The sequence below is a fragment of the Diplotaxodon limnothrissa genome, linkage group LG16 (assembly GCF_057381915.1).
Source record: "Diplotaxodon limnothrissa isolate DT_005_m linkage group LG16, D_limnothrissa_male_GT1.1, whole genome shotgun sequence".
NCBI lineage: Eukaryota > Metazoa > Chordata > Actinopteri > Cichliformes > Cichlidae > Diplotaxodon > Diplotaxodon limnothrissa.
In genome coordinates this window covers 7,524,570-7,538,348 of record NC_140611.1, presented here as the reverse complement: position 1 = coordinate 7,538,348, position 13,779 = coordinate 7,524,570, and the positions used below count along the sequence as shown (strand labels likewise).

Here is a 13,779-nt window from a genome sequence, read left to right as displayed (position 1 = left end):
GTATTTCATTTCATTGTTTTTTGGTGCTGGACTCGTGTTTTGTTTTTTGTCTTTCTGGTGCTCCTGTTTTGTTTTGCCTCGATTATATAAAAATACAGCTGTGATATTAAGAAAACTTTCTCCTGCATCTGTGTCACTTCATTTATGACCAAATTCTTGAAGAGCACACAAGAACATGCATGTCTTTTATGTCTGCATGGTGGAGTTTTAGAGTTTCAAACATGTCTGGACTGAGGCCTTGGCTTTGCTTTGCAGTGGATTTTCCCTTTTTTCCTCCAAACACAGCGCTGTGCACGCCTGCCAAAAAGTTCAACTTACATATTATCTGATTGTGGAACAATACAATTGATCTCTGGCTTCAGACACGTAGCAATGGCAAAGTGTTTTATATTATGGTAAAGTTAACAAAGATTATATATAATATAATGATACCCAAACATTTCTGTGAGCTAGTTCTCGTTCTCCTTTGTGCAGGACAGCATGTCGTGTTGTTGATCTGATTTTCTACCAGATCTTAGGAAGAGCAGAAGTAGCCCTGAATTATTCGGACAATCTGTCTTATTGAGAATTAATGAACATGAAATTTTCATTTAAAACCTGCATTTTGTCTACCGTTAAAATTTGTTTGATGATCTGAAACATGCAAGTGTGACAAATATACAAAAAAAATAACAAATCAGGAAGGGAGCCAGTACTTTTTCACGGCTCTGTAATGTGCCTTTATTTATAGGGATGTGGAAACTTTTACAATCCACACTTCCAATCTCATACTCCTAACTTGAATATTATCCAAGATTCACGTCCCTTTTTCAGCTAAAGCTGTGAGTAATCACTCAAGAGCTTTTACTAGTAAGTGTTTGTGTTATGAGTTTAGTCAGAATGTGTTTATAATAGTGGATTTATGAAGACCCAGTAACATTTTGCAGAGTAATGAGTGCTGAAATCTTGGTAATTTTCTTCTGTCACACTGTCTCCTAGAAATCTACTGCAAATCAGTTACATGGAAGAACGTTTCCGTCCATCATGGAAATCTCAATTGTGTGTCAATGTTACATAGCATGCACATACATGACGTGGTTTCAGCTAACAGAGTTTTACTCAATATCCTTTTCACTCAGATTATCTGTTGTGTCATTTCTGTGCATTTGGGAAATTGTGAAAGGAGAAGTACGCGTGCGGGTGCTCTTTCAATGTGCGAAAGTAGAAAGCAGACTAGAAAACGACGGTCAAACAGATACTGAGCAGACTAAGCTGAACAAGCAGAAAAGTGAACATTTTTTGGCCACATAATGTACAAACTGAAGTATTGTGCAAAAGTCTTGAGCCACCCCTCATTTTTTAAATATTTTACTTCCAAGCAGCCAAATTTTTCACTTTTACTCCTTAGTCATAAAAGGCTGATTGGGTATTGTCATCACCCCGCTAGGCAGGCAGCAACGACACCCAAGTCTGTGAAGGCGATAACTCAAGATAAGGCAATGTAGGAGCTTCAAATGTATACCATAGGTGTAGCTGCTAAAACTCTCAGACGACTTTGAATCTCAGTGATCTTGACCTCAAGGTCAGAGGTCAAGTTCTCTGGAAATCTTGTAAATGCAATTACCTGGAAACAAGACAATGTAGGATTTTGAAATTGCTGCTTTGCTGAGTTTGTTTGTTGAGCTACTTATCACTGGTCGGTGAATCATTCAAGCATGAAAAAAGCATTAACTCCTGGGATGTGCCAGTGTTGTGTCTAAACATAAAAGACAGCTTTGCAAAGATTCAATTTTAAATAGTATCTTTTGTCACTAGAAGCTGAATCCAGGAAAAATGAATACAATGAAACACAACATAAAATGGTTTGGCATAAAATATTTGACAGCAGAAATTTCTGGAACAATTTCGCCTACTTCCAAGGTGCATGGACAGGATGAAAAACTCACAACGCAGGAACTCCAGCAACACTTAATATGAAAGAGGAACAACTTTATTGACTGACCAACGCGTTTCGAAACGCATTAGTCAGTCAATAAAGTTGTTGCTCTTTGATAAAATATTTGACGAAAAATATTTTTTCACCTACAAAGTGATTCTTAAGAGTGATTACCTGAAAACTTGACAAGTAGAGAACAAAAGAATTTGCAGATAGCTGAAAATCAAGTCTTAAAGAAACAGGAAAAAAGGCCAGCAAAACCTGACACAGGACCTGAAAGATGTATCTGGACCTTCAGCTGATCCATCTATTCTACAATGAAGCCTCACCAGCGGTCTCAGTGGAAGTGTGGCTGTCAAGAAGCCACTCTTAAGGACAAATTATACAAGAACTGGACTGAAAATCAGTGGAAACAGGTCTGATGGAGAGATAAATATAAATTTGAAAATTTTGGTCCAAATCATCATCATACATACAGAAGAGTTGAGGTAAAAATGAAAATACCACCAGATTTTCAACCACAATGCAATATGTTAAACATTATTGGCAGTGACTTCACTTTTTAGCACACTGCCAATGCAGTAAAAGCATAGCTGGACAAAAAAACAATGAAACACTATCAGTCATAGCACGTCAACATCATTAAAGCAGTGTGGTATCAACTTGAGAGAGAGAGAGGTGGCCAAAGAAGAGCTTTGAATGTCCTTCAAGAAGCCTGGAGAAGAGTTCAGACTATGTTGAAGAATAATAGGCCGCCTACAGGGAGGAGGTGGATCGTCTGGCTGAGTGGTGCGACACGAACAATCTACTGCTTAACACCGAGAAGACCAAGGAGCTCATCGTGGACTACAGGAGGAATGCTGGCCCACATCCACCCATCTACATTAAAGGGACGGCTGTGGAGCGTGTGAGCAGCTTCAAGTTCCTGGGAGTCCACATCTCCGAGGATCTCATCTGGACGACCAACTGCTCCAAGCTGGTCAAGAAGGCTCATCAGCGCCTCTTCTTCTTGAGGACTCTGAGGAAGAACCACCTGTCCTCAGACATCCTGGTGAACTTCTATCGCTGCACCATCGAGAGCATCCTGACCAACTGTATAACAGTCTGGTACGGGAACTGCTCCGCCTCGGACCGGAAGGCGTTGCAGAGGGTCGTGAAAACTGCCCAGCGCATCGCCGGAGCACCACTTCCTGCCATAAATGACATCTACGGGAAGCGGTGTCTGAAAAAGGCTGGGAAAATCATCGAAGACCCCAGTCACCCATCACATGGACTCTTCACCCTCCTGCCCTCTGGGAGGCGCTACAGGAGCCTCCGGACTAAGACCACCAGGTACCGGAACAGCTTCTTCCCCACAGCTGTCAGACTCCTGAACTCTGCCTCCTGACATCTGACCCACGTTAAACTCATGGACTGAACATACACACACCCACAATGGACAACTGTACCCTCAAACACAATAATAACATGGACTGAACCACCACTCACAAGCACTAGCACTTTATATACCTCTGTAGAAATTATCCACACCCTCACTTATCTTACCTGCACTACTGTATAGCTCTGTATAAATAATCATTCTGTACATACGATAATTTTAATTCTACAACTGTTTATAACTTGCATAGGTCATATTTCTGTATAGCTTTCATATTTATATCCTGTTCATAGCCTGTACATAGCTTGTACACCACTACAGCCTGTACATACTTATAGTTATACATTATTTTTTACATTACATTATTATGTGTACATTATAACATACCATAATAGACCCATATTTTGTACCCTCATACCTATAACAGACCCATTTCTGTAATATACTCACATATCTATATTATTGCTAATATATATTTGTAATATATCTATATCATGGCTAAAGCACTTCTGGATGGATGCAAACTGCATTTCGTCGCCTGTACTTGTGACATGTCCAATGACAATAAAGTTGAATTCTATTCTATTCAATTCTAATAGGTGGTCAGATTAAATACTAATTTCTGAGGCTACTTGAAAACGTATATACTTTGTTTTCACATCTTTTATCATTACACCTAATTCCAATTTTCCTAGCAAAATATAATGAGGGGTGGCTCAAGGTGTTTGTCGAGCACTGTACTTTCAAGGTAACTCTGTGTGCAAGTTTGTGCTTTATACTGCACAATTTTAGACGTTGGTTTCAGTCCATCTCTCATCGGTTCCTAATTCTAGTTGCACTAATCAGGGTGCTTAAAGTGTGCCTGTCTGTGTACCTGATATAGTGACCAAGACATTGAGTCCTTCCAGGACGTCCATCTGCTGGAAGCGTCGGCGGTTAATCAGAGGGTAAACTTTCCCCTGACCACTGCGATCCAACAGCATCAGGCCGCTTTCTGTTCCCACCAGTAAGTTCACTCCTACACACAAATGCACAAACATGCCCATAAGGATAACGTCCAAAAAAAGCCACTGAGCTCAACTGGAGGTCTGCTGCTTGGCCTGACGGCGCTAATATGTGGCCTTATTAGAGCTTTGCTGCCACCATGTGGTGAAGGCCTTTATAACTACAACTTCTGGTAAAAAGCTGGACTTTGATGAATGTTAATACAAATACTTAAACATTGGCACAACAAATTTACCTTTAATAATAATTTACATCAAAAAAAATCCTTATTAAATAAGTAGCATTTTCTTTAAGAACCCATTATCCCCCCACCCCCACCCTGTTATTCAAAGTGACATCATAGTCTGATCAACTGATAGGATACTTTAAAATAATTACCCTTCTTTTAAGCCCTATCTTTTTGTTCTTACCCCAGAGGGCAGCGCAAAGAATCTCAGAGTTGAACCTCTTCTTGTATTTGCGGATCTCTGGGGTGTCACTCTGAGGGCGGGTGTTGACCGGATTGACGTTGACCACGGAGCCCTTCCGGGATGGATCTGCTCTCAGTGCCTCTGCCAGCCGGGCATCGTTCCCATAGCCTAAAAGGTCAAAGGGAAGGGCTTAGGTAGGATGGCGTAGGATTGTAGAGTTTACCGAACGGGGTGAGGGTCAGTCACATGATCAGCATTAGAAAGCTGTGTAGTGAACTGTGATATTTAAGAATGGAATATCAATATTGTGTGATTGATGTACATTTTATATTACTGTGAATAATTGGTCATGTTGTAAGTATGAAAGTTTGGAATGGGATACAGAAATATAAATATCAATGTAATGATTCCCACTACTGCTCCGCTCAAACCAGTAAAAAAGGGAGCTGATGTGAGTTTTTATGGTGTCTGTTGTGGATTACTCATTACCCGGCTCTCTTACATGCATTTGGTTCTAGATTCAGGCATCTGTAGGAAAACTTAACTGCCTCAAATCAGTGATTAAATGCTGACTGAACAATCTAGTATACTTAAGGGGGTCAATGGCTGGTCACCAGCTGCATCAGGTGAGGTAATGGCTTAAGATTTGGCCTTGACGATGAGAGAACAGGGCTGTAGTGATAAGAAAGCTTTGTTTGTTAATGACGATAGCTAATGAACTCTATGACCTGAGTGAAACAGAGTCCAACTCTTTTTGTTTGTTAATGATAATGACATTTTCATGTGCTCAGCCTCTTTACTCCTTGAAAAGAAGAAGCTGTGTTTGTCAGAGCTTCTGTGTATCTGAGTGCAAGTTTGCAGCTGTGGACACTGGCGGCTAGTCAGACGAAGTCAAAACTGAAGCGGTGGGTTTAACCTAGAGGAACGGTTTTCAGAGAGCCACCACTGGGGGTGGCTTGGGGACGAAAGTTGTGTTGAACTTGGTTGTTAATAATGATGAATGATAATCATCAATTAAATCAGCAAAGATAAACAACCAAAAGCTTCCTAACAATGATTTTTAGCACACTAAAATTCAAGTAAGATCTCTTTGTTTCACTTATGATTACTGAAAGAAGTGTGTTGGACAATATGAACCTCTTTTATGACTTTTGGAGGAGGAAATATGAGAAAAAGTCCCAGTCGTCAAGAAGATATTAATATTAATTCCCATTGCAGCCATTTATATGTTCATACTACCGCTCACCTGGCCAAATGCTTATTCAGCATCCAGGGAAAGACCAGCACTTGAAAATGTTTATTGTAAACTACAATAACTCAGTTATATTATTTTAAACCAAGCCTTAATTTCTGAAGCAGATCTCCATGTATTAATCTCTTTAGTGTTGATTATAGTTGATTATGGTCAATCACACACCTACTGCCTCAAAGACCTCACCTTTAGGCAAAGTCGATTTTGCAAAGCTCCTCATTAGTAGTTTTTTTATCCTCTTTCAGTCCTTCTTTTTCCAGTTGCTCTCATTAATGGTCATTAAAGCAGATCATCTGCTCATCATCTCACCCTGTCCCTTTCATCATCCTCTGTCACACCAAGCTTCTGCATGTTCTTCACTACATCTTTCTCTCTGATTTTTCTCCCCTGCTGGCAGATGCATCATTTCTCCGATATATCCACTCTCCCTCCTCTACATATCTCCAAACATCTCAGCCTTGCCTCCAAACTGCTCAACATGAGCTGTCCCTCTTTCATATTTAGTGTTTTGGATGAATTTCACTAAACTATTATTATATTTTTTTCATTATTACCTTGATTCAGTTGTTTAATAACTGTAGTAATAGTTTACCAAAATTCATCCGAATGACTAAAATGTCCCAAACATTTGTAAATTGTCAGAAAAGTAAAGAAAACCAGCCGTCAGTCATCATATGAGTCAACTGTTTGAAAGCTCACAGACTAGGGCTGGGCGATATGGCCTAAAATCAATATCATGATAAATTGAGCAGTTAACCTCGATAACGATGATTGGACGATAACCACCCCAAGTGCCAAAAAAACAAACGTTTGGTTTTTTTTTTCATTTGATGGGGCTGTGGCAGGCAGCATAGTTCCTCCAGTTATTTTGATAATATTATTCCCCCCAGACCTATTCATTGCAATTATACTATTACCACTTTAAAGGACTGTAAAATGTCACTGAAAATAAATGAAGACAATAGTAGTAAGTACTTTTAGTGGTTAAGATTTATTAACTGAACAAAATAAAAAGTGTAGGACACAATATGTAACCATGCTCTCTAAAAAATGTATATCCCTTGTAAACAAAATGGTTTAATAATAAATATTATTTATTAAGAGGTTGGTTGTGTTACCTTGACTTGACACAGTCTTTTTGCAGAGTTTACATTTAACAATTTTTTGATCAATATCATCCTTGTTGAATCCAAAATGTTGCCAAACGATTGATGATGCATTTTTTTGTTAACAAGCGTCTCCTCTTCCTCCTCCACCAGCTCTACCTCCGTCGCTGCTGCTTCAACATTTAAATCGTCCTCCATTTGTTCACCCGTGTCTCGTCTTGTTACAGGTAGTAGAGTCATGTGACTCCACCCCGTCAAGTCTGTAACGTAGCACAGCGTCTTAAAGGGACATGAACATCGCCAACCTGCACATGCCTTTCCTTTTTTTTTTTTTGAATACCGAATTTACCGACATGGGCAAAATGACGTCGATGAGAGTCACGATCGGTAACGATAAATTTTTGATATATCGCCCAGCCCTATCACAGACTCAAGTCCCAATCTGAACAGCTAAGGAATTTTTGCTATCATATTTTGAGGCACCTGAACTCCACGTGTGAGCATGAGATCAGTGGTGCAGCTCAGTCAGGGAAGCACTCTGGGATTTCTCTTTGGATGTACTCAGAAGGGCTGTTCCCTCCTGAACGACAGTCAAACCTCAGAACTGCAGCTTCTATTCCAATTCAGTGACTTTGAGTTGTGAGTAAAAAGTTGGCTTGTGTCAGAATTGAAGTCATTGTGTTTGAGCTTTTCCAGAGTGACAACTTTTCCTCATAGTTTGTTCAAAGTTTGATTCAACAACCAGAAATGCTTTTTGGATTTGTCTTATGCCTGCGGTAAAACATCTAGTTAGGCTCTTCTCAGTGGGCCTAAGAAATAATTCTTTGACTCTGGAGCCTGCAGACCTTTATTGTGACCTTTATCCCCGTGTCATCTCTCACGGAAGTGTTAATTTAACCTAAGTTGACAAAGTGACCTTACCGACATTGTTGAGGGCACTGCCGGTGGATGGAGAGACCTGGAGAAGTCGTGGGTCAATGAACGGAGTGAAGGAGGAAGAAGACTTGTGCTTCTGCATGTTGTTACTAGACTGGCTCTGCAAAGAAGGAGTTTTGTAAATGTTTAAGTGTTGTTTTTCAAAGACCATAAACATATGCAGATATTATGGACAAAGATAAATGGAAACACTTAACAACACAGTGAAAACACAGCCAGGCAAACTGAGGATTTTGGTATGTGTTGCATGCAAATACAGTGGACAGTCATTCAGGAGGTAAACTTATAAACAGTGAAACAGGCAAAAAGGATGATGAAGGCTAAAAAAATATGAATACTGCTGACAAAACAAATAAAAAACAATAACAACACAAAAGGGAAAAAATGCCGTTTAAAAAGTGTTTCCTTGGAAAACATACTTGCGGTTTCACTCCTAACTGCCATGTGTGCTACCATCTATTGTCTGGAGAATGTGAGAATATAGCTTGTTTGCTGAAAATAGGCAACATCAAGGCATAAAAATTGATTTAAATGTTTTGAGGAATGCTTTTAAGACAAAAGACAACTCTGGCAAAAACAAAATAAAACAAAAAACCCCCAAAAACTGAGCTAACAGATCTGTTGCGATAATAAATATATCAAGGAGATATTCACAAAAATGCAAGCTTCCACCAACACGAGCATCTCTCTGTAGAGAGATGGTGTGTCAAAATCTGAAAAACTGAAAAAACAAACAAACAAAAAACGAGCACTCATTTATTTGAATGATTTTAGTTGTTTTGGGGAGTTACAGTGTTATAGATGGCAATAATTATAAAAGCTCCCTTTGACACTCCTGTGCAAGAAATGAATACCCTAAGCCAGTGTCTGCGTTGGGACTTGAAGACATACCTCTGTGAGGATGCCAAGCTTGTCCAAGGGACTCTGTGGGGACATGGACGAGGGACTGGCAAGGCTGGAAGAGGAAGGGGAGTTGGATGCAGAGGAGGAGGGGGAGGAATGGTGGCTCTGCTGGATCAAGTCTGGGAGATGGTGGATGCGACCAGCAAAGCCATTCCTGTCCGAATGCTGTATGGGGTGATGATGGTGATGATGATGGTGGTGGGGGCTGGGGGTGTGGTGAGCGAGGCCCTGGAGCGACACCGAGCCGGGGCTCGGGGCAAAGCCTGCATGCATGCCAGGTGTCTGCGTTTGGCCTGGGCCAGGGCCCGTACGCTTTCTGTTGTCACCTGCACTCTGGAAGTAGAAAGAGGGGTACACAGCTTTGGGTCTAGATGTGTTCCTGATGAGTTCAGGGGAAGGGAAGGTATTAGCTAGAACAAAGGGTATACTAGAGCGGCTATTCTACAGGCGGAAAGAAAACTCTTGTTAGCAGTTGATTACATGGTAAGATAATACTTTCGTAATGCCCCAAAATTACTTAAACTGACCTTTTGTAGTGTGCATTGGTCCTAAATGTATGTGAAGATGACCTACGTACCTGATTCTTTTTCTGTCACCTGATCAAATGGCTTTTTAAAAGTTAAATGTCTGAAATTGTTCAACACTTCTCTGTATGCATTATTAAACTCTGTCAGCCTTTTATGCTTCATTTCTTAACACTGAGTTGCTATCCACTGGCCAAAAAGTAAGAACATGACCAACGAAACATACAAACAAAATGGATAAACTGTCGGGGTATGAACAAACAAAATGTACAAATAAAGGGAAAGCTAAAAAGTACGAGGTGAACGATTGGTTGTTCTTTTTCCGATCTCCCAGTACCTGTCTGACAATCAGCGTGCTGTCTTTGCATGGCGTTGTGCCCGCGTCACTCTCGCCCTCTTCGTGGACGATCATGGTTTTCACAGACTCCGTTTCTCCGTTACTCAGCCGAGAAGAACTGCAGGTGAGGGGAGGAGAAGTTCAACACAAACACATCATGTTTGGGCTCCAATATGGTTTTACACACCCGTGCAAGCCATGAGAAAAAGCAGCTTTATAAAAGACAGACACGGCACTCAAAGGTACTCTGCAGAGCCGAAGGTGATGGTTGCCCCGGACTTTACCCAACGAGCCAACAAACAGCTTGCCTGACAACAAATTAGCCAAATGTCCTCTGCACATAGGCTCAAAGCAGTCTCTACTGTGCTCTAGGAGGCTTTCTACATCTCGCTGTAATACAGGTGTAGGTGAATGTGCTGTCTACACCCATAATATGACTAAGTGTGACATTAGTTTAAGTCCTGTGGCATGTTGATCATCTCGGGAATCAGAATCAGAATACTTTATTAATCCCAGAGGAAATTATGTGGTCACAGTTGCTCCAGAACAGTAAGAACAATAACTAAATGAAATGAAATAATCCAGTATATTACAAAATGTAACAGAATATAAAAAAATAGCTCCAATTATAAATATCCCAGTATATCACACAAATTAAATACATATAGTTAAAACTGAGGTGATCTTCTTATCAATACATTTGTTGTTTTCTTTGTAGAGGATATGATATTAAGAGTGTGCAACTACTCCAGTGTGTACTTGTGCTTTAGATAGTATCTGGACTTAAAGCTTAAATGTTTAATAGTAGTACAGCATTTGATTAAAGAAAATAAAATGTGATTTGACTGGTGACTGCAGACTTTCTGCTTTGTTTTATGCACACAAGGCTCCTCCTTATTTAGACAGGGCTGGTCCTGTCAGCCTGCAGGCATTACCAAGACGACTGCAGTCTGGCTTAACTTGCCTTAAAAAACTTTCAGATAAATCAAAATGCATCTCTGCTAAGCAGGAGCATAATCTCATCCATTAACCCGAACCGATGAATTCTGCTCTGAAAGTGTAAAGCCTGCAGGAACGTTGTGTACATACACAGCTCTGGAGTCCTCCGGGCCAGAGGTCGACTCTTCACCTGCCTCCTGATCCACCTCTTCATCGTCATCTTCGTCAGTGGTGTCCGAGTCTTCACTGGAGGATGAAGGGTAATCTGTCACCTTATTTGGGGGGCGAACATCATCCACGGCACGCAGTTCTTTGGCCAGAGCCGTCAGGTCCTAGAAGCCGAGACATAAAAAGTGAACCGTGTTTTAATGTGTTCAGTCATTCTTGCTCTGCTGATGTATTGTCCGTTCTTCATCACTGCATATTACATGCAAATAGCAAGGGGCACTACGTAAGATTTGCTGTTAATCTTGCTTAAGAAACGCAGGAAAGAGAAAGCTGCTGGAGAAGAAGAATGGTTATAGATGTGCGCCGGCCAATGAGAAACCAACGGAAGAGCAAAGCCAAAAGAGAAAAAAGAGATGACTCCAGAGCAGTACAGCTGGTGCTCCTCAAGCTACAGTAGGTAAGGTTAGTGGATTAATTCTAATAATGAAACAGTTGTTAGAGCTGCAAAGATGAAAAATTAAACCAGCTCAGAAAAAATAGTTAATTTATTAAGTTAAGAGAAGCCATGAGTTAAAAAGACCACCGCTGAGGAAGAGACCACTGAGAAGAGAATGCGAATAATACGTGCAGTAGACCCCTTCAGCCAATAAGCTCAATCCAAAGATAAAACAAGCATTTCTTAGCCTGAGCAGACCAGTCAGTTTATTTTCATTCATATACCCACACACAAAAAAGACTCAAGCAGCAAGATCCCTGTCACAATTTGTTAATAATCACACTCTCCATCTATCTAACAGCAACTAACTGGACGCAACACGTAACAGTCACCACGCACACAGAATTTAACTAAACCCATCCCGCCTAGTGAGCTACTGGCTAGTCAGCTCCGGGTCCACTCTCACCGCTGATCTGTTCGGCCTGAGCACGTCCCTCCTCTCCTCTGGTTTTTTCCCAGCATTCTCTGGCCGCTGGAGGGGTGAACCCTCCGATTTAGAAGAGGCTAAAGGAGGTGGAGGTGATAAGGTCAGCATGTTGGAAAATGTTGGAATAAAATCTACACGTTTAACTAATGTTGTTAGTGATTTCACCTACATGTTATTACACACTTTAGCACAGCTATTTTTTGAGGTGATTTTTTAGTTGTTTGTTTTGTCCACCTCCTGCATGTTTCTAATTGCTGACTTGGTTAACATATGTGTGAACTCACAGCGGGCCCTGAACCTCTCTCCTGAGCCACAGTGAGAACCGGGCTGAGAGCTGGAGTTACTGGAGCTGCTAGAGGAACTGGAGCCTCCGCTGCCAGTATTACTGGTCGTTCTGGGAACCAGTTTCTCCACTCGTTCCCACAGCAGCCGAGGCTCCGCTGCACTGCAGAGGCAACAGAGTCAAGAGAGTCAGGTAAACTATCATAGATATAGAAACTTTTAAACAGCAAATTAAAATGTTATAAATAGAGCACAGCTAATTTAACTTGGATTACAGTTAAAGTTCTTAATGAGCAGTGTAAAAACGCTAAACACTTGAAATTACAGAAAGCCAAGAGTTTTAGATATTAAAAACAGCACTGCAGGGTAAAGAGGAAGGAAGAGAGATGGCACTCCATGAAAAGGTTTGTGGTTTGAAAATAGAGACACACATTTACACACAACTATAGAAGTAGAGACAACAAGGTTAGACAGCTAGAACTATTACATAAAGCCTCCCACACAACTCCGCAGACTGGGACTGCAACAGCACAGACAGTGAAGACGCTGAATTAATTTGTCAGATCAGATCCATCACTAAATGAAGTGTTTTTGCACAGCCTTTGTGAAAGTCTTTTCTTTCTGGATGTCTTTGTAATTGCAGAGTTGAAAACAGGAAACTGGATTCAACGTGCTCTGAAGCACGTTGAATCCAGTCTCCTGCTTAAGACACTGGTGGAGTGCCACAGGGTACTATTCTGGGCCCAGTTCCTGTCGTTTAACGAATTATGTTTTTGTTATTTCAAAGAAGACTCACGTGTCATACTACACAGATGCTTTTTAAAAATAGCAAGCTTGGCTTTTCTTTTCTAAATATCACATATCTAGAATGTCAGCCATATCGTTTAAAGGGCACGTTTCCAAATTTTGGAAATGAAAAAAAAAACAACAACAAAGACTGCAAGAAGAAGAATGCAGTAGTAAAGCAAAGAAAGGAAACACATTTACACAACACAGGTTACTAAAGTTTACCTGGCAGCATTGTGTTGTGCTGCGTGGCTGCTGTGTACGGCGTTGCCAAGGTGATGAGGCGAATCTCGCCTCGGCAACACTGGTGACCTTGATGTAGTCCTGACGGGAACCTTTTCATGATAAAAACAGTAACCAGCTTACAAATACACACATTTTAGGCATCGATGTGCTGTCATGTGCCCTGAATATGCAAATCACATATTTTTAAACTTCACCGTCACATGAGTGTGTCACCATTTTAATCCACTGGAAAACTTCAGAACTAGTAGCTATACCACAACATGTCAGGATGACTAAGGTAAACACATTATTTGGCTGGACTAATCGTCAGACTGGATTCCCAAATAGAAACTAGAGAAAATAGAGATTCATAACCTTTACTGATTTTGTAGAGATACCTTTCACTCAGTGATATAAAAGTACAGATTGTGTGTAATTAATTCTGGCCCAGAGATGAAAGCTCCAGTCAGTCAATTTAAAGTCTGACTTGGCAGTAAAATTACACCCAAAGCTTAAAAAATGTCCAACAAGTAATAATTGTCACATATTAGAAGGATATCAGAATTATCAGGGGGAAGGTGTGAGTAACTGAAGTGTTTTAGTATTCATGAGTTTAGCAAGCATAAAACAAAAGTGTTAAAATAAAAAGTAGCAGCTTTGGAAGCTAGACAGTTGGTACAAATCTTGTAA

At 40.6% G+C, this 13,779-nt stretch overlaps 1 protein-coding gene across 1 annotated transcript in view; it reads right to left on the bottom strand.

Moving 5' to 3' along the window:
* The window catches only part of LOC146615658 (mitogen-activated protein kinase kinase kinase kinase 4-like), a 109,915-nt gene that overhangs the window by 11,576 nt on the left and 84,560 nt on the right, over positions 1–13,779 (bottom strand). The window contains exons 17-25 of the mRNA XM_085375078.1: positions 13,090–13,199; positions 12,081–12,241; positions 11,776–11,873; positions 10,856–11,037; positions 9,767–9,884; positions 8,894–9,238; positions 7,988–8,102; positions 4,709–4,876; positions 4,168–4,311 (exon numbers count right to left, since the gene is read on the bottom strand). Of these exons, the coding sequence (XP_085231204.1) occupies positions 4,168–4,311; positions 4,709–4,876; positions 7,988–8,102; positions 8,894–9,238; positions 9,767–9,884; positions 10,856–11,037; positions 11,776–11,873; positions 12,081–12,241; positions 13,090–13,199 (1,441 nt within the window). The remainder of the gene's footprint in view (positions 1–4,167; positions 4,312–4,708; positions 4,877–7,987; positions 8,103–8,893; positions 9,239–9,766; positions 9,885–10,855; positions 11,038–11,775; positions 11,874–12,080; positions 12,242–13,089; positions 13,200–13,779) is intronic.